This window comes from Oncorhynchus clarkii, chromosome 13, assembly GCF_045791955.1.
Source record: "Oncorhynchus clarkii lewisi isolate Uvic-CL-2024 chromosome 13, UVic_Ocla_1.0, whole genome shotgun sequence".
In the NCBI taxonomy this organism is placed as follows: domain Eukaryota; kingdom Metazoa; phylum Chordata; class Actinopteri; order Salmoniformes; family Salmonidae; genus Oncorhynchus; species Oncorhynchus clarkii.
The window spans coordinates 41,143,317-41,164,556 of NC_092159.1; the positions used below are offsets into that span (position 1 = coordinate 41,143,317).

General features: G+C 40.5%; 1 protein-coding gene across 1 annotated transcript; it reads right to left on the reverse strand.

The window, feature by feature from the left end:
• Positions 1 to 83: 83 nt before the first annotated feature.
• Positions 84 to 21,007, reverse strand: LOC139364727 (mesothelin a). Its single transcript, XM_071101734.1, has 54 exons — positions 20,673 to 21,007; positions 20,465 to 20,490; positions 20,168 to 20,196; positions 19,996 to 20,053; positions 19,756 to 19,887; positions 19,425 to 19,624; positions 19,223 to 19,326; positions 18,989 to 19,101; positions 18,637 to 18,852; positions 18,109 to 18,183; positions 17,750 to 18,012; positions 14,188 to 14,284; positions 13,254 to 13,388; positions 12,950 to 13,152; positions 12,698 to 12,801; positions 12,462 to 12,577; positions 12,143 to 12,310; positions 12,016 to 12,047; positions 11,817 to 11,914; positions 11,687 to 11,715; positions 11,516 to 11,540; positions 11,395 to 11,422; positions 11,220 to 11,307; positions 10,923 to 11,069; positions 10,494 to 10,705; positions 10,279 to 10,403; positions 10,016 to 10,134; positions 9,762 to 9,917; positions 9,461 to 9,669; positions 9,230 to 9,315; positions 8,555 to 8,682; positions 8,332 to 8,457; positions 8,003 to 8,193; positions 7,788 to 7,882; positions 7,285 to 7,418; positions 7,066 to 7,190; positions 6,740 to 6,857; positions 6,353 to 6,565; positions 6,038 to 6,208; positions 5,722 to 5,877; positions 5,540 to 5,589; positions 5,228 to 5,360; positions 4,866 to 4,948; positions 4,574 to 4,703; positions 4,297 to 4,487; positions 4,073 to 4,163; positions 3,056 to 3,179; positions 2,755 to 2,948; positions 2,487 to 2,642; positions 2,228 to 2,361; positions 1,852 to 2,003; positions 1,596 to 1,690; positions 1,274 to 1,487; positions 84 to 1,021 (listed from the first exon to the last, which is right to left on the reverse strand). The coding sequence occupies exons 1-54, from the start codon at positions 20,740 to 20,742 to the stop codon at positions 948 to 950; spliced, it is 6,741 nt and encodes a 2,246-aa protein (XP_070957835.1). The 5' UTR covers positions 20,743 to 21,007; the 3' UTR covers positions 84 to 947.
• Positions 21,008 to 21,240: the final 233 nt, after the last annotated feature.

Sequence of the window (21,240 nt, forward strand, 5' to 3'; positions counted from 1 at the left end):
TTTTCTACCAAAACTCCTTGCATGGTGGGCGAAACAACGAAAAAACGCCACCAGCTGCAGGGAGAAAGATTTTCCGCCGAGTTGGGTCTCTTTTTCTCTGGTATTTTCCCTTGCTGATGATGGGCATAGGGCACACGTTTTGTCAAATGCATTTTAATTCTTTGATCCTGATTGACCCATTCAGTTTCTTAGGCCTATCACTATTGTGAACTATTGTAAAACCATGGTCCATAAATAATAATGACATTGACGAGCAAATATAAAACTAGAAAATCTAATTGGACACCTTTTCATTTTAATTGAAAAGTCACATTCTTTAAGAACATTTCTGGCAGGTTAAAGTGGCCCTTAGTAAACACACTTCGCTACTGTGGCCTATTTATTGCCTTACCTCCTTACGCCATTTGCACACACTGTATATATACTTTTTCTACTGTGTTATTGACTGTATGTTTGTTTATTCCATGTGTAACACTGTGTTGTTGTTTGTGTTGCACTGCTATGCTTTATCTTGGCCAGGTCGCAGTTGTAAATGAGAACTTGTTTTCAACTGGCCTACCTGGTTAAATAAAGGTGAAATAAAAAATAAAAAACAGAACACCCTCATATTAATGTGTATTTCTTTCCCATTCCCAACATACAAAATGAAATAAACAAAAATCATATATATATAAAAATAAAACAATTAAGGAGTTGATAAAAAAGCCTACAGTAGATATATTAATATTAATGATTAACCAATACAAAATACAATTGGAGCAATGTAGTTGATAAAACACTATATTATATGGCATATTTATTGCATACTGCACTCATTTGGCTGTCAAATATAATGTCAGCTTTAATGTCTTCTTTAAAAATAGATGACAAAAATAGATGTAATATTATAACATGATATGATTTGTAACCTGGCCTAAATTATAATGCTTCTATTGCAATGTTAGAATCTACATTTGCACTACAACGAACAAGAGACCAAACAGGAAAAGCAGAGGAGCTGGATATGTGCCTCTGCTCTGGCCTAAAAGATAAGGAGAGAGAGAACAGAAAAACAAGGTGAAGATCTGCATGTCTCCTGTCATTACTGTTACTGTCTGTTCCCAAACACATTCTTATACATTATAAATATAATTATGTTTACGGTACATTACAGATAACTAATTTCCCTCCTTGCAACCAAATTATTTGTACACATTCTAATGGAATCACATTTTTAAATGGATTTAGCACTGGCGAAGCTTGCTAACCATTAATGCAACATTTGACACCTTACCGGAAGTTGTATTGGGGATGGTGGTGGCAGTATTTGTTGTCATGGGGGTGGTGTTTGAATCCACCCTTCCTCCGGTCAGACTGATACCCAGCTTGTCAAGCTCAGACTGTAACTGCTTTGAGACCCAGTTCTGCACTACAGTGTTATTCTCAAAGGTTTTCAGGTCATTTAGGTTGGAGCCGAGGAGTCCAGACACTTCACTCACACTAAGAGCCTATTTAGAGGCAGAGAATTACAGAAAAAATAATAGATGACAATGAATATGAGTCACTGCCATCACAGGTCATTGATGAATGGTATGGTTACGGGAATGAGCACATACCTGGACGACAGCTGAATCCAAACCAATAAAAGTGTTGATGTCCATGCTAATATTCACCCTAGACAGACTCCGTATGTAGGTGATATTGGCACCTCCTAAAAAAGAACAACAAACATGGTGAAAATTAGGACTGGGGTGGCACAAGTGTTCTCTAATGTCACAGCCCGAGTGAACTAAATCTTTTAAATCACATTTATTACAGGATATCCAAGAAACCATTGTTTTTCTGTATGTATGCAGAAAATGGAACCCTTACCCAGGTATGTCTGAATGAGCTGGTAGGCTGTTAGCTGATCTGCAGTGGCAGGGGTTTGGGCGAAGTTGATAGGAAAGGCTGTCTCAGCTACTGCAAAGAAGGCCTTCTTATGCGCTGAGGAACAGCTAGTGATTTCCAGAGCATCTGCATCTCTGTTGTGTTCAGAAGGCACAAGAAAAACACTAACTATGAACACGCGAACAAAAAAAAGCATATGAAAATGTTCAAACATCAATTACGGAGCGTTTAGGCCTGGATACTCTGTTGAAGTCAACCACTGCAAGAGCACAACAAAGATGCATGTGAAGTGGAGTGACTTGCATGACTCGACCACAAGGTCACTCTCTCACACAGCAAGATCTGTAGATGATCTTACCGGAGACTGTCATTTCTGATGCCTTGCAACACACTGAGGTCCAGTGCGCACAGGTTAGGCCCTCCAATTGAATTCAGTGCAGAGGCACCAAGCGAATTGCCAGCACTTAAGAACTTGGTGAAAATAACTTTGGCCTGAAATGGAAAAAGGAAGATGAAAGATACATTTAAATGCATACCTTTTAGAAGCAAAATGTTTATCATGTTTAAAAAAAAACACAATTTAAAGACATTGTTGATTTAAAGTTAAACATCCCTACTTTGGCGGAGTCCCATTCTCCATTGCCATTGTCCATCAGTGCTGCTAGCGTGTCCACTGTAGTGATGTTCCACTTGTTAATCTGCTCCATGGAAGCCACGCGAGACACCGACCCAAGCACCTGAACCTGCTGGTCTGAGAGACCTTTGGGGTACGCCTAGTGGACAAGACCACACCATAAAGAGCTGTTACGGAATGACCACCTCTTGGCAACCTGTGAGTTTGAAATCTGTTGTGATTTCCTGTTTTGTGTCAGTAAAGTTTTATACCTGGTGTAGCTTCTCCAAAATGACCTTTTGCATGTCATCATCATCTACCTTCTCAGTCAGGCTGGCCAGATTGTCCATTACTACTTGGGCACTCAGACAGTGGTTGAACGTGGTGGTGTCATACCCAAAGGGGAATGCGTCATTACTTATGGTCACTTGAGTAATGTTGCCAAGGGAGTCTGGACATGCATTTACTAAATAGACAAGTATTGAAAAGAAATGTGATCATTCATGTCATAAAGGAGCCTCCACTATTAAAAGCATAGAACAGCTATATTAACCTGGTATTATTTAAACCTACCAGTGCTTCGTTTGGATCTCGAAGACATGGTGCATTCTTTGAACAGCTTCTTCAGTTTCCTCTTCATTGTCTTGTTTGCACGCAGTCTTTTCATGAATTTCTTCAGGAACGTGCTTTTATTCCGCTGTTTCAGTCAAAAGAGAACACATTAAGAAATAAGAGACGCATATAAGGTAAATGAGAGCTTTTCAAATTTTGATGGGTAACAATCTCAAATGATGTCACTCAAATGATGTAATTTAAAAGATAGGGGAGCTTCCTGCCATCCAGGGCCTATATACTAGGTGGTGTCAGACGAAGGCCCAAAAAAGTGTCAAAGACTCCAGTCACCCAAGTTATAGACTGTTCTCTCTGCTACTGCACGGCAAGCGGTAACGGAGAGCCAAGTCTAGGTCCAAAAGGCTCCTTACCAGCTTCTACCCCCAAGCCATAAGAAAGCTGAACAATTAATCAAATGGCCACCCTGACTACACTGCTGCTACTCACTGTTTATTATCTATTTATAGTCACTTTACCCTACATCTACATATATCTGTACATGTACAAATTACCTCGACTTATCTGTCGGTACTGACTCGGTACTGGTACCCCATGTATATTCATTATTGTTCTTTTGTGTTACTTTTCTTTTCTTTTTTTCTTTAGTTATTTAATAAAAAAATTCTTAACTCTATTTTCTTAAAACTGCATTATTGGTTAAGGGCTTGTAAGTAAGCATTTCACGGTAAGGTCTACACCTATTGTATTCTAGGGAGTTTTTCCTAGCCACCATGCTTCTACACCTATTGTATTCTAAGGAGTTTTTCCTAGCCACCGTGCTTCTACACCTGCATTGCTTGCTGTTTGGGGTTTTACGCTGGGTTTCTGTACAGCACTTTGTGACATCAACTGATGTAAGAAGGGCTTTATAAATAAATGTGATTGATTTGATTTTTTATTTGGCGCTTGTGACAAATACAATTTGATTTGAATACAACATATAGTCAAAGTGCTACGCAATTGTCATGTATAGTATACCATGCTGATGTGTTTCCAGAAGTTCTCTGTTAAGTACAGTGGAAGAATGTCAAGCTGCTCTAGAGTTTTTTCAGTCCATGTGCTTGGGTTTCTGAACAGATAAGAATACATACAGACTGATTAAGAAAAAATCAATAGACAAAAATGCATTGACTTTTCATTTTTTTTGTGTATTCTACACGAATACAAATCAGCACAGCTCCGATGTCAGCAATGTGACATACCCATAGGTGGTGTTGCCACTGCAGATAACCGTCTCCATAGCTTTAATCTGCTGATCGGAGAAGTCATTGCAGTTCTTCAGTTTCTCCAGGATGTAAGAGTCAGAGCTCTGAATGTAGTTCTCATCCAGAGTACATGCCATGTTGCCCAGGACCTCGAGATTATCTCGACTGAGCTGTGTCCCGTTGATGTTCTGGAATAAATCAAAACTCGTCATAATCACTGCTTTTAAACACTCAGACGGAAACGTGTGTCTTTCGTCTTGAATACATAACTCACCAGGCACTTTTTGGCATTGTTCAGTAGATCAACCTTTCTTCCATCCAACGTGCTGGACAGGACGGAGAAGTCTGCTCGTCCTGTTTCCATGAAGTAGGATCTGCAGTTGGTCTGTTGTATGTTGGTGTAGCTGGAGAAAGATACACACAGTTTACATTGTATTTATGGTTCATTTATATGGCATTTTCATTTGGTTATGTCAGCGTAAAAAAATAACAGTAAATAGTTCATCTAACATTAGTTACCGTCATTTACAATGTATGTTACAATGTCAGTGACATGACCAACTTACCTGTAATACAGCAACATATCTGATGGATAGTTGACAAAATCTTGAGGACTTTCACCTTTGATGTTGTTCCACATGCAAGTTAGCTGTAAAACAAAATGTTACTTCCTCATATGTCTGTAAAATAAGCTCCTTGAAAACAGAGAAACATATTCAATCAAAACATGTTACTAGGTTTCCAGTAACTATTGTCATTCTTGTGCTGAGAGAATACATGCTTGGATTCATGTAGCCATGAAAAAGAAATAAAAACAGTCATAATTCATACAGGCACATTAACAATGTAATCTGGAGGCCTGGCTACCGGTTTTGATTGAGTAGGGCCCTTAAGTTTATGTAGAAAAAGTTGTATTTTTAATATTCACCTGTGTCTCCTTGAGAACCACCTTTCTTCGACCGGCCCTACGTCTGCAAGCTCTGATGAGACGTTGAGTTTTTATTTTGTTGAAAGTCTGGACACGAGAGCAAGTGAATCCTTGAAGCACATACTCAGAAAGGCTACAAAGAAATCAATGCAGTACATTCATTAGAGTTAGTACATGAACTATAAATGTCATAATAACCCATTTTTGTTCAAGTACATAATAAAAATGTATCCCCATGTGAAAATGATACATGTATGATTTCTGCTCAGCTATTGGCCAGGACCAACATTCTCTAAACACTGTTACACTTACTCATCAGGCTCATCCAATCCATTTGCTACTGTATCAAAGAACAGCACAGCCTATAAATGAAACAGAGAGACACAGAGGTGCAGAAACATGTATAGACGTATAATACACATGTTCACCACTGTATAATTGTGTAAATATTGAAGGTCTACACAGCTTTTTAATATTACAAACCCCTCAGTTACCTGCTGAGGTTTCCATTTTTTCTTGTTGATGTTCAGAGCAGTGAGTGTTTGATTTCCAGTTGTTGGGAAATTCAGTAGATTCCTGGGAATTTCGGTTGCCATTTCATCTGGGACATTGACTATCAGCTCCGTTGGTTTCATGTCGACTGTGATGATCTGAATAAGTAATGCAAAAACATGTCAACATTTCAAAATGAATACTGTTATTATGATTGATTACCCTTGATTTTTTCACAACACATTTAAATGAGGCATGCAGAAATATAACGCCTACTTCACATCAGTTAGTCTAGCTGCTGTTAGCTGCTGTACAAACCTTATTAACATAGATCTGTTGCACAATTGTTGGAGCAGTCAGCATGTTGGTAACAAATTTGGGGTTGGCGGATGTTGTTAGAACCTGCTGCGCAGGTATTGCGATGAGTGTTTGGGTAGGAAGACCTCCCACTAAAGAGCCCAGGTTTATTAAACTGTCGCTGTTGCTTATCTGAAGAAAGAGAACATTAAATGATGAAATATCCTCTACATTGGAAGTAGAGAGGATGGAATGGTTTAAAGCATGAATCATGGTTGTGAATGATGCTCACAACCAATAGGCCACCAGCAATAAACCTATTAAGAAGTAAATCACCTGGAAGTTTTGGGTGATGAGAATCTGTATGATGAACAAGGACTGTCCCAAGTTCCATCCAGAAACACTGCTCAGAGTACTCAGCGATTGTAAAATCACACTGGGCGGGGCTTTAGTGATCTGTCCAGTGGTCAGACTTGTGACCTGCGGGCCCAAGGCCGTGATTGATCCCGGATTGACAATTTGGATATTCGATGCCAGTGCGGAAGAAATCTGGAAGGAAATGACATCAGTGAAGATTAGGTAACAGTATCATTTAACCAATCAATGGATTGTGATCACATGGAAATAATGGCTCATTTTGTAACATTTAATTTCCATGTGTTCAAAACACAGGTCTAAGGTTAAGGTGTAACAAAAATGGAGATAGATCCTGATGGCGCTCACCTCTGAGTCCACGTTAGTACAGGATTGGTTCAGGTTGCCCAGGACAACCACACTCTCTGACTCATTGAGTTTAGAGTAAGCTGAGGCTGGGACAAAACATTGTAAGTGTGGTGGAAGCCTAAAGATGTGGGAATAAAACAAAAATATGAAATAAAACACTGAGTAACACTATCTTGGATTAGAATGTCATGCCCAATTTCCCCATAGCGTCATTCAGATTCAATGTAGACTGTTGTCTGTTAACATACCCTTGACATAAATGCAAGAAATAAAGTAAGTTAGTAACACAAAACCAATGATTTTAGTGGCTACTGTTCAAAACTCACTGCAGTGGGAGGAAGTTGGAGTTCTGCAGGAAGATAAGCTCAGTAAAGCGTTTCGTCAGATTTTGAGGAGCTCCAGCGAAATTGAACAACTTAATGTTGACAGGGTTCACGGCAAATAGTTGTAGCTGTAAAAAACAAACAATAAGATAAACCATTGGTTATATATTTTGGGTAATATATGATGCCCCTTCATCAAAACAGACAGGTGCATGGGCTTACCGTCGAGTCTGAGCCAAACGTGTCGAAGTCTTCAACGGTCACAAAAGTGATGAACACACCAATGTAGTTAAGGAACCAGGCGGTGGAGTTGAGATTTGGGTCAGTGGGACTATAACACTTGGGTGCTGCTGAACCTACAAGTCAGAAATCAATAAATATGTGTTTAATGTACTTGATGTGAGAAATCATTTATGCTGCTTTAAGAAAAGTCATACATCCTTGAGGAATATCTGCCATGAAGCAGAATTTATGCATATTCTTTGGTAACAGACCTTATGTTGAAAATGTCCATTCATGCAAAGTGTTGAAAATGTCCATTCATGCAAAGTGTTGAAAATGTCCATTCATGCAAAGTGTTGAAAATGTCCATTCATGCAAAGTGTTGAAAATGTCCATTCATGCAAAGTGTTGAAAATGTCCATTCATGCAAAGTGTAAAGTACAATAATAAATATATGCACAATGTAAACTGGAGTAATCAGTAGTAAGTACTAAAACACTCACTTCCCGTGTTGAGGTAGGTCTTTATGGTGCTGTACGCATCATCATGAGTTATGGCAGAGCCATTGAAAGTGAGATTGGATCCCAGTAGAGACACACTGTGAAAACCACAGCAGACAGTCATCACACTTTTCTTCCTTTTATTCACGTTCAATGATGTCGATATTTCCGTGTAATAGCATCAGCAAATGTAAGGTATTTCCAGTGTGGTAGCTTACAGTCTCCTGAAGGGTAAGCAGGAGGCGTTGAGTGTGTCAGAGGACTGGAGCAGGGCTCTGTTGAGGAACTTCAGGTAGTTCCTCAGTCTGTTGTCAAACCAGCGGTCAACCTCAGCCTTGTCATCAGTGGCCAGAGCTAAAGGCCAGACGCAGGGCAGGACTGGACGCTTCACATCATCCGGAAGATTCTCCTACAGACAGATAATGATCAAAGTCAAAGGACTGAGAGAACGCACCATTTAAGAGTTTTTTTCTTTCAGTAAATCCTAAGAAAGGGATACTCAGTGAGTGCTTGAAAATGGTGACCACAATCAGCAGTGTGTCCTTACGGTTTCCAAGAACTCAGGAGTTTTTTTGTAGTTTCGGAAGATTGTGCAGAGCTTAGTCTTGTTGTCCACCACCTCTGGCTTCCTGAGGAAGGTGCCGAGCTCTGAGGGACGTATGGTGTTGAGCAGCTGGAAACACAGATAGCTTAGGATACACAGTGGCTCTAGGCCAGTACACACTTTCCAAAAGTTGAAGTGCAGCTGAAACAAGTTCAATGTACTGTACCTCAGATTCCCGCTGTGGTGGAATAAGGGAGAGGAAGTTGGTCAACTTTGGGAATGTAAAGTTGAGGAAGGATTGTCTCAGGAACATGAAGAAGCTGTTGTTCCTATAGCAACGTAGTGGAGTTGATTCTGCAAACAATGAGATACTGTAAATTAACTCGTTCCTCATTTGGTCCAGCACTAAGCCCCAAACTGCAGCCCTCAGACCATAGTACATAAAACCCATTATTCTATATGATCATATATTTAGAATTCTAGAGAAGGATCATGAGAAGTAAAGTGAGATACTAGTACTGTTACTGGTAACTCGCACTTTGTTGAGGAAAGATGTACTTGCTACGATTGTAATATGTTGTTGTATCACCCAGCTGTCTGGAAAGATTCACCCATTTGAAATGTTATATACATTTTTGTGCATCTCTTGAACTTTGTTTATTGATTCCTGGGGTCATTTCATGTTTCCGTGTGCATCTGAGCTATTGCCGTTCAAGCAGGCAAACATGATGAGTTTTGCATGATATGATGACATAAAAAAAGTTAAAAAAAAAAAAGTTGTTTAGAAATATAATGAAGTAAAAGTAAAGTACAGTTACCCCCAAAAACGACCTAAGTAGTACTTTCAAGTATTTTTACTTAATGTACTTTACACCACTGGAGATGATGACTAGGTGAATACCTCTGAGAGACATGATTATTTGATGCTGGACAGCAGCCTGTGTGCCGTTGGACAGCGATGGTAGGATAGAGTTCAGCAACGCCACTCTGTAGGTGACAGAAACCACCCATTGATATGCATTGTCAAGCACAACTAAGAGCAGTAATGTACTGTACACAAAGGTCAGTTGCAAACATGCATCACATTATTGGAAATTATTTGTGTTTCTATAATACACTGTGCTGATCTTACGTTTCTTGGCTGATGTTGCAGCTTCTGTGTCTGACGATGTTGAAGAGGGGGGCCACATGCTCCTCTGTCAGGTTGGGTAAAAGTGGGCGGAGTCTCTGGCCCAACCACACCAGCACCTCAGGGTCTTTGATGGAGGGATCTGAAAGGTTGGCATTGTCAAACACCTGCTGGAGGAGCACCTGACGCACATCCACCGGAAGGTGAAGACCCTGAAGACAGAAGCAAATGAGGGGATTGTACTAAGCAAAGGTAGATAGGGAATAAGACAGTGGTATAAGAATTGACCAACACTCATCCATACCTCAACAGCTGGAGAAACAATGTCAAAGAACGCGCCCAGATCTCTGGGAAGCACATGAATCAGTATCATGTGGACATCTCCAGGGTTTCTGAGCTGACCAGGGGTGGAGGCCACCTCCCCCAGCTGCCTGGGGCTCAGCATAGGCAGGACATCCATCTACACAGTGGAATAAAAACATGGATTCAAACTGGTTACAAATGACTCTTGGATGAATCCGTAAGTTCAAAAGGTCAAGATCATGAACTAGTACCAACCACTGAGAAGTTTCCATGCAGTCGTTTGAGTTCTTCTAGGGGCGCAAAACCAACAAACGGCCCAAAGTACTTTTTAAGCCAGTCAGTGCTGTTCTTTGAGTTGTTGACACAGTTGGGGTCTGAAACAATAACAAATATTTTCAAAGGTTGGAGAAAAATATCAGTCTTTCTATCCTAACTGATTACAATTCCTTTGTCTTCACCGTGCTTAGTAAAATTACATTTTCAGGGATCATTGACGTTACAGAATTATTTAAATGTACCTTCAGTGTCATTGTGCCTCAAGAAGGGCTCAATGAAATCAGTGTAGATCAAAAGCTGTCTTTGTCTGTCCATAGCTGAGTTAGCTGGGTTAGGGTTAGCTGGTTGACGACCTAGAGCTTCCACTCTGCGAAGGCAAAGACACCACATGGAAGTACTAGATCAAGAGAGGGCAAATAGTCAACCACACTGAAATAAAATGTATGTTTTCACATACAAAATCTGGTAGGTCCCACAAGTGAAGTTCTTGGTGCTAAGACAGGACAGGAACTCTCTGGAGGCTTGCGGGAGGAAGGGTCGAAGATTCGTCAGAAACCACTTGCGGGTGTGGTTTGGGCTTCTCAGGTCATCTTGACTAAACTGGTCAATAACTACCTCCCCAAATACATCTAGCACCAGAGAGATGGATGGGCCGCTGGGCTGGTAAGACTGAACATAAAGACAATCAGAAGATGTTTTCTTGGTTAAAGACATTTACCTACAATCTTCTGACATTATCTATTTTTTAAAGAGTACACATTCAAGAAACTCTTAAAAAATATGTTTCAAAAGGAGCTGTTCAAAAGTATTATCATATCTTTGAACTCCCTGACAAAGGCCATGCAGCCGAAACACATCAGAGTTTTTAAACTTTGTTTTTTTTTACCATGTTTGAAAACCTGTGAAGAGCCTCATCAAGAATTGCAGAATATTTGGTGAAGAACAATTTCCACATTTTTTGGGGATAGGTCAGGTTGCCTGACAGTTTGCATTGCAGGATCTCAGAGAGTTGCTCTGGTTTTAGCTGGGTACGCTGAGAGGGCACAAAGAAACACATACAATAGGACATTCATTTTTGGAAATCAATTCAATCACCACCTCAAAAATGTAATCAATCAAATCAAGCATGTTGCATGTAGAATGTGGGTTTCATAAATACACACAACGTAGACGAGTGTCAAACCTGAGGTAGGCAAGCATAATGTTGGATGGTAAAGTTGCAGAGCATAAGGGTCATATTCGTGCCAGCAATGCTGTTTTCCAGATTAGTTCTGTGAGAAGGGAAACAAGACTTGCATGAATAAACTGTGTCTTTAAATTTGTTATGGCTATTCTACAGGGTAAGTGGGAGCACTCACGTATTCACTCCAGCACAGATGTGGCTCTCTGCAATAGGAGATTAATATGAATTACTATCAACGTTCTGAGTTACAAGTTAATCAAACAAAATCTGATATGGTGTTCAAAACAGTGCCTCACCGTTGACTGGGGGGGTCATAGAGCACTGGTGGAAAGAACAGGAATAATGTCAATCTCATACAATTCAATTACGTATATTTCATTTGGACCATAGTACATTTATTGTTGAAGAATACAAATTATTTCATTGAAACATAATGATAATATAATGACATTGTTGACATTTCTCACCCCAAACTTAAAGGGAACGACGTTGCAACCTGATGTAAAGACAACACCAACAATAGATGTCAGGACATGGAAAAATACTCCATTGAGTCACAGCTCATAGTCACATGATCATATCTAAATTCTGACTCACCCGGAGGAGCAGCATCCATTACGGAGTCCTGTGTGTCTCTGATGACTGGTCCCAAATCAGATGGGGCCGATGTAGCAGCCCTGTCCAGCCTGTTGAATCTTTGGATGAGCAATAAAAACAGATGTAATTAACTCTGCTAACATACAAACTTGGACATTGTGGGTGTTATTTTTCCCCCACAAACATTCCTGATACTTACATGCTTGTGAAAGACTCACACTCAAGGCTAGCCTGTGAGAAGAAAACAAATCAGAAGGAGTTTAGTAAAACGTAAATATGCCCTAACAAATATATCATATAAAGTGTGCTTAAAGTAGCGACAGTACCCCTCTTATTAGCATCTGCAGCTCATGGAGGAAGTCTCGGAGTCTGGTGTCATTGTGGAGGTGGTCAAAGACTCTGTTGATGATGTCATCTCTCTGTGGAGTTGGAGTGTGGGGCATCAGCACCAGTTCTGCTAACTGCTTTGGAGAGAGAGCTGGCAGGGCCTCCAGCTGATAGAGAGAGGAGACACACACACACGTCATTGTAATACTGATGAATATTGTGCTACAAAGACCTGATCACGTAGCATGCTCCTGATCCCTTAAAGACGTCCAGTTCTAGAAATGTTCTGATTTGGCAGGATGTCATGTAAATGCTTACTGCAGAAAAGTTTCTTTGCACATCAAAGAAGTGCTGTAGCGGTGCGAAAATGGAAAATCTCCCAAAATGTCTCTTAATTGAATCCAAACTCCCATTTGAAGGGCATCCCATCATATCTGAAAGAAAAGTATGCAATGTGTCGTATTAGCTTGTTCACTCAGTTCAATGCACTATTTGAAAAAAAGACATACAAAATCAGTCCTACATTAAACAAATCGCCATATCAAAATAAATACCTGAATATCGGTGTTGTGAGAGGAATGGGTGAATGAAGCGTGTGTAGACCAGTTTCTGTCTCATCTCATCCATTGATGAGATGTGATCACTCAGCCCCATGACACTGTAAGTAATGAGAAAATCAGGATCTCAGAATTCACACTTTTGGTATTATCAATAGGATATGTAACATTGATATTGAAGAAAATTATGAAACAAATATGTCTATGAACTGAAAAATGTATTTGTGGTTGTCTTTGTGTTGTTCGTACAGGGCTTGGTAGGCTTGACAGCTGAAGTCTCTAGTGCTGAGGCAGGATAGGTACTCCTCTGACACTGAAGGTAGGAGGGGCCGCAGTCTGATCAGGAACCAGAAGCGGATGAAGTTCTCATCACCAAGGTTCTCAGCACTGAAGCCATCTGTCGGAAGCTGGCCAAACAAGTCTGTGAGGTAGGGCCTACCCGAACTGTCATTCTAAAAGGGAAGGATTTCACAATGTGTCAAATGTCACAGTAACATGACATTTGTCTTGACTTTAATTGAATCTCTGATAATTGAAAATAAAGTATTCTTACCATCATTGTGTGTGGTCCTGTCAGTATCTTGGATAGCTCTGTGACCAATAGTTTCAGATTTTCTCCAGTGAGGCTCAGGTTAGAATGGGGCACACATCTCAGGACCACAGCCAGGTTTTCTGCTGCATGGGACACCTGTGACAGAAGAAGACATGTCATCATAAAGTCAATACAATTTAAAAGTATTTTGGAATTGGAAGTCCCCAGTGCAATATTTTTTTTTAAGTTAAAGGTAGACTCAGCAAAATGATGTTGCCACGAGCAGCTCTGCAAATGATGAGAGAGATGCAAGACTTCGCTCCCACACAGTCACACACAGTGTCACGCTGTTAGAGCCCCATAGGTACGGGACCAAAACATGTGGAGAGTTTAGCTTTGCTCTTCAAATGGACCTATTACACTCTTAGAAAAAAGGGTTCCAAAATGGGTTCTTTGGCTCTCCCCAAAGGATAGATATTTTTGGTTCCAGGTAGAAGTATTTTGGGTTCTGTAGAAAGGGTTCTACATTGAACCCAAAAGGGTTCTACATTGAACTAAAAGCTTTCTACCTGGAACCAAAAATGGTTCTTCAAAGGGTTCTCCTATGGGGACCACAGCAGAACCCTATTAGGTTCTAGATAGCACCTTTTTTTGAAGAGTCTATGCTGTTTAATTTGTTCACCTACGTCATATCGCTGAGTCTACCTTTAAGATAACAAGCAACAATGAAAGAACAAACACCCATAATCGTAGCATTAGGAAAAATGATGCTTATCAACTAGGAGTGGCCTACTTGACGTCAGTGTATTTGGTTGAAATGATTTTGTCGGAACAATCTAGATTTTTGAAATACTTTGGCTATGAACCACAAAGCCTTCTCTAGATAGTGATCCCATACTGAATAAGAGATCATGAGGACTTAACCAAGGTGAACATAGTGGCAAATAAAACTCACCGAGCACATGTCATCATTGTTGCCAATGTGACAGACATCCATGGGACCAACCATTGAATACATGGAAGAGTTAGAACCCGTTGGAGGATTTAATGAGCTGAAAAATAATATAGAGGCATAACATTTAGTTCAAAATATTACAAATTATCACATTCAAATGATCGGAATCAACTAGACCAGTGGTTCCCAAACATTTCATAGTCCCGTACCCCTTCAAACATTCAACCTCTAGCTGCGTACCCCCTCTAGCACCAGGGTCAGTGCACTCTCAAATGTTGTTTTTTGCCATCATTGTAAGCCTGCCACACACAAACTATACAATACATTTATTAAACATAAGAATGAGTTTGAGTTTTGTCACAACCCGGCTCATGGGAAGTGACAAAGAGCTCTTATAGGACCAGGGCACAAATAATAATATAATTATAATCAATCATTTTGCTCTTTATTTAACCATCTTACATATAAAACCTTATTAGTTTATCGACAATTGTGAATAACTCACCACAGGTTAATGAGAAGGGTGTGCTTGAAAAGATGCACATAACTCTGAAATGTTGGGTTGTATTGGAGAGAGTCTCAGTATTAAATAATTTTCCACACACAGTCTGTGCCTGTATTTAGTTTTCATGCTAGTGAGGGCCGAGAATCCACTCTCACGTAGGTACATGGTTGCAAAGGGCATCAGTGTATTAACAGCGCGATTTGCCAAGGCAGGATACTCCAGAAATCTGGTATTGCCTTCTGATTAAAATACATTTTCACAGAACCACTTGTTGAAATTTCGATGAGGCTCTCTTGTTCAGATGTCGGTAAGTGGACTTAAGGCAGGGCATGAAAGGGATAACGAATATAGTTGTTTGTGTCATCTGTTTTGGGAAAGTGCCTGCGTAATTGCGCACCCAACTCACTCGGGTGCTTCACTATATCACATTTGACATTGTCCGTAAGCTTGAGTTCATTTGCACAATAAAAATCATACAATGATGGAAAGACCTGTGTGTTGTCCTTGTTAATGCAGACAACTTCTTAATCATAGCTTCAATTCTGTCCCACACATTCCCTGTAATCCTAGATTCAGATCATTCAGAGGAGAAAAAACATCACCCAGATAGGCCAGTCGCGTGAGAAACTCGTCATCATGCAAGCGGTCAGACAAATGAAAATGGTGGTCAGTAAAGAAAACTTTAAGCTTGTCTCTCAATTTAAAAAAAAGTGTCAAAACTTTGCCCCTTGATAACCAGCGCACTTCTGTATGTTGTAAAAGTGTTACATGGTCGCTGCCCATATCATTGCATAGTGCAGAAAATACACGAGAGTTCAGGGTCCTTGCTTTAACAAAGTTAACCATTTTCACTGTAGTGTCCAAAACGTATTTCAAGCTGCCAGGCATTCCCTTGGCAGCAAGATCCTCTCGGTGGATGCTGCAGTGTACCCAAGTAATGTAGGGAGCAACTGCTTGCACGCGCGTTACCACTCCTCTATGTCTCCCTGTCATGGCTTTTGCGCCATCAGTACAGATACCAACATGAACATCAGCTACGTTTGGCTACATATGGACCGTTAATGGAATTCCCGCAAGAGAGTAACGGTTAATGTGACTGGATGTTAATTATTTGACTAGGCTACCTGTATTAATCATTGTGTTGCTATTTTGCTGAACACTAATTTAATTAAAAAAAATATTTTATTTTCGGCAGTGAAACGAGGCTACTCAGGCGAGAGAAAAAAACTCACCCAAATGTGTAGCCCCGTTGGAAAATATATACAGTGCCTTGCGAAAGTATTCGGCCCCCTTGAACTTTGCGACCTTTTGCCACATTTCAGGCTTCAAACATAAAGATATAAAACTGTATTTTTTTGTGAAGAATCAACAACAAGTGGGACACAATCATGAAGTGGAACGACATTTATTGGATATTTAAAACTTTTTTAACAAATCAAAAACTGAAAAATTGAGCGTGCAAAATTATTCAGCCCCCTTAAGTTAATACTTTGTAGCGCCACCTTTTGCTGCAATTACAGCTGTAAGTCGCTTGGGGTATGTCTCTATCAGTTTTGCACATCGAGAGACTGAAATTTTTTCCCATTCCTCCTTGCAAAACAGCTCGAGCTCAGTGAGGTTGGATGGAGAGCATTTGTGAACAGCAGTTTTCAGTTCTTTCCACAGATTCTCGATTGGATTCAAGTCTGGACTTTGACTTGGCCATTCTAACACCTGGATATGTTTATTTTTGAACCATTCCATTGCAGATTTTGCTTTATGTTTTGGATCATTGTCTTGTTGGAAGACAAAACTCCGTCCCAGTCTCAGGTCTTTTGCAGACTCCATCAGGTTTTCTTCCAGAATGGTCCTGTATTTGGCTCCATCCATCTTCCCATCAATTTTAACCATCTTCCCTGTCCCTGCTGAAGAAAAGCAGTTCCAAACCATGATGCTGCCACCACCATGTTTGACAGTGGGGATAGTGTGTTCAGGGTGATGAGCTGTGTTGCTTTTACGCCAAACATAACATTTTGCATTGTTGCCAAAAAGTTCAATTTTGGTTTCATCTGACCAGAGCACCTTCTTCCACATGTTTGGTGTGTCTCCCAGGTGGCTTGTGGCAAACTTTAAACAACACTTTTTATGGATATCTTTAAGAAATGGCTTTCTTCTTGCCACTCTTCCATAAAGGCCAGATTTGTGCAATATACGACTGACTGATTGTTGTCCTATGGACAGAGTCTCCCACCTCAGCTGTAGATCTCTGCAGTTCATCCAGAGTGATCATGGGCCTCTTGGCTGCATCTCTGATCAGTCTTCTCCTTGTATGAGCTGAAAGTTTAGAGGGACGGCCAGGTCTTGGTAGATTTGCAGTGGTCTGATACTCCTTCCATTTCAATATTATCGCTTGCACAGTGCTCCTTGGGATGTTTAAAGCTTGGGAAATCTTTTTGTATCCAAATCCGGCTTTAAACTTCTTCACAACAGTATCTCGGACCTGCCTGGTGTGTTCCTTGTTCTTCATGATGCTCTCTGCGCTTTTGACGGACCTCTGAGACTATCACAGTGCAGGTGCATTTATACGGAGACTTGATTACACATAGGTGGATTGTATTTATCATCATTGGTCATTTAGGTCAACATTGGATCATTCAGAGATCCTCACTGAACTTCTGGAGAGAGTTTGCTGCACTGAAAGTAAAGGGGCTGAATAATTTTGCACGCCCAATTTTTCAGTTTTTGATTTGTTAAAAAAGTTAGAAATATCCAATAAATGTCGTTGCACTTCATGATTGTGTCCCACTTGTTGTTGATTCTTCACAAAAAAATACAGTTTTATATCTTTATGTTTGAAGCCTGAAATGTGGCAAAAGGTCGCAAAGTTCAAGGGGGCCGAATACTTTCGCAAGGCACTGTATATATTTTTTAAAGGTGAATCACATTTTTATTTGGCGTACCCCCGACGGCATTGTGAGTACCCCTGGGGGTATGTGTACCCCAGGTTGGGAATATGTGAACTAGACAAAGTCTACGAAGTCCACAAGGCTAATAACGTAAAATATTTATTAAACTCACAAGACTTGGTTGAAGACAGCAGTAAGGTTGTGTGGGATCTGAGTCTGGTTGTTGAGCTGGAAGCGGTTCAGGGCAGGGAGGACCACATGCTGGAACCAGTCCTTAAGGCTGGTGATGTTGAAGTTGCTGAGAGAGGGAGTCTGGCTGGGGATGGTCTCATTTGTCAGTGTGAAGTTGGGGGAGATGTGTCCAGCCAGCTCTGCCAGGATCCAGTTCACTACTGCCTGGGCCAGAACATGCTGTCTCTCAGAGCTCACATTCCTCTGTGGGGAGACAGTACATAGTACATAGTTTCAGATTGGAAAAGGAAAAGGAAATAATTTGTTCATACTTGTGAGATTGTAAAAGACAACACATACCACTTGAATGCTGCCCACCAAAGTCTTGATGAAACTACCCAAGGGCCTCAGGAATGACAGGAAGTCATTTAGAGTCTGCAACCACAGATTTGTAATCATTAGTTGGCTCATACTGTACATGGAGTTGATGACAGCAAAAGAAATAGCCTTGTTTGACATGAAGATTTAGCAGACGCTCTTATCCAGAGCAATTAGGGTTAAGTGCCTTGCTCAAAGGCGCATCGACAGATTGTTTAATTAGTCCCACTTAACCGCTAGGCTACCTGCCACCCCAGAAAAGAGACCGATAAACACACGCACGCACACAGACTCACTAACACACACATTAAATATATACATATTTTTAGTAGTATTGCTTCTATATCCTTGTATTTGAAATTTGTGTGACTGTCCTTGTCTATCAGTGTTTTGTTACTTGTCATGTTTTGTGTTTTTTTTGTGGACCCCAGGGAGGGTAGCTGATGCTTCTGCTAAAGCTAATGGGGATCCAAGTAAAAAAAATAAACAAATAAAAAACACATAACGCACTCTGTCAAGTTCATGTGGTCCTGTGGCATTGCCAGCAGTCATGTTGGACATCAGTGTTGCATTGTACATCGACTGATTCAGGTGAGCATTGTTTATTAGAGGCCCAAGCAGACTCTGGAAGACCAGGCTGATAGTGCCATTGTCCAGGTCTCCATTTCCGGGGTGAAGAATCAACTGTGCCTTCTGTTCCGGGCTCAGCAGTGACAGGACTGATAGCTGTGGGAGAGAGAACATTGGTCTTGATTGGTCATGAACTTCCCGTGGCATCCTATAACATTTTAATGGCATCTTGTATCCTCCCGACATTAGAGTCCCTGCTTTATTAAGAGCCCGCATAGAGTTAAACACTTACACCACTGAAATGAATGTTCAGTGCAAGGAAGTCTTCATAGTCAACCAAGGTAGAGAAGGATCCAAAGTTCCGCATCAGCCACTGCTCACTGCTGTTCCCATGGACGAGGCATCCTTTTTCAGAACACAAACAGAACTCTCAATCACATCCTACAGATTACCACATTCATCAAAATGTCAACAATTCCAATATATTGAGTGACAATATCCATTCATAATGAAATAAATAGCCTACCTGCTGTATCATTTCTCTCTAGAAACCTGCGCATGAAGGACGTGTAGACTATCCTTTGGCGTTGAGGGTCCATACTCAGGATATTCATATCCAATTCATTCACACTAAAAATTATCAAAACAACAACAAATCACTATCCTCCATAATGGTGGTTAGTATCGGAAACACAACAGAAAAATCACTGGGAAAATGGGAAACTCACAGAGCCTGGTAGGTCTGGCAGGTGAGGTCGCTGGTGCTGAGACAGGCGAGGAGGCTTTCGGTGACAGAGGCCAGGCGTGGCCTGAGCTTGAGCTGGAACCACACTCTGGTGAAGTTGACGTCGTGGAACCTGGGCTTTGAGGCATTGAAGCTGAGCCCCTTGATCAGCTCCAGGATGGGCTGCAGATCCCTGCTCAAACTCTGTATGGAAAATAACAGTGATGTCAGCATAAAGCACAAAGTTCACTTCATGCTTTCATAACACATTCAAGGTATTTTGTCAATTCCCCCTGAAACTGTTGATCAAATGTCTCTCTCTTGTTGTACTGTACCATGAAGGAGTCTGAGTAGAATTGAAAGGCCACGTCCATAACTTCTTTGAGCCTGTTAATGTGCTCCTGGGTGTCGATAATCCTCCTCAGCCCAGCACAGCTTAGGAAGCTGTCAAATGTAGCATTTGAAAACTACAAAATATATAGATACAGAGATGCAAATATGAATCTCTTGTTTAGCAATTTTCATTGAAATTTTGGGATTTATATTGAAGTGTAACATTTAGGGGGGAAACTCACGGGAGCACACGAACCCTCAGTCCTGTTACACATTCCACCGGTGGAGTTTCCATGGGTGCTAGGGATTACATAGATAGCAAGTTAAATCAATCTCTTAGCCCCCTGTCTAATCAGTGTTACATGACCACAGTGGCAATGAAACAAGAAACACACCCAATTTGATTTAACTTACCTATTTCCCCCATCGCACAATGTAATACACTTGAGTAAAAAAAAGGAAAGGCATTGTGATATTAGCATGGCTTGAAACACATTGACATTATCACATGGATTTAATCAAAATGTCACAATCAAACTGGTTTTCGATGACTAAGTACACCACAATAAGCATATTCTCGACAGCTGATCCCACCATTCATCAATTGAGAGGCTCTTAGCAAAACCGGTTCTATTTTTTAGGAACAAGAGCTAGTGTATTTTTAAGATCTTGAAGATCCTGTTACTGTGTCTCGAAAATAATGTATGTTACCTGGGCTGACCCAACGGCGAAGAAACCTGAAATAAACAGAGCATTCAAGTGAAAGCATGAAACAGTAGGCAACATGGCTCTGTTTTAAGTGTAATATTGAGTGCCAGCCATTTATTTGGATGTTAAGGGTGTCAGAAAAGGTCTCCTATGCATGTTTTAGATCAATTAAGAACAACGTTAACAATGGAGGAAAAGGACGTTTACCCACCTGATCCCAGGACAGCTAAGGTGAGGGCAAGACAATACCCATGATGTCTCATTTTGCCACCACAAGTCATTGGTTCATCCAAGAACTACCTTTATGTCAAACAACAGTCACAATGAAATCACAACAGATTCACACCTAATCCACCGTGTTTCTTCCCATACTATACCACAACCAATGACAGAGGGGCAGAGAGAATCAAAAAGCCGTAACAAAACGGACACCTGACAGAGATCCTATTCGTGTTAAATGGTTGTACCGATGCTGAATATTGACATAGATTTTACATGAGAATCTCTTGATTTGTGCAAGTCACTGAAAAGATGGCTTGTTAGCTATTTCTATTCTCATTGTCTTTTTGTCCTTTTCCACCCACTTTAGCGATAGTTTGGTCACCTGTTGTGATAACGGTACAATGCCACCCATGCAGCCTCTAAAACAGTCATCTGTTTTCAAGGGCATCTAGTGTGTATAGTGTGTATATATTTGTGTATATATATATATTTATATATTTGTGTTACAAATAAGTAACCAAAACTTTGTCTAAAAGTTATTTAATAATTCAAAGACA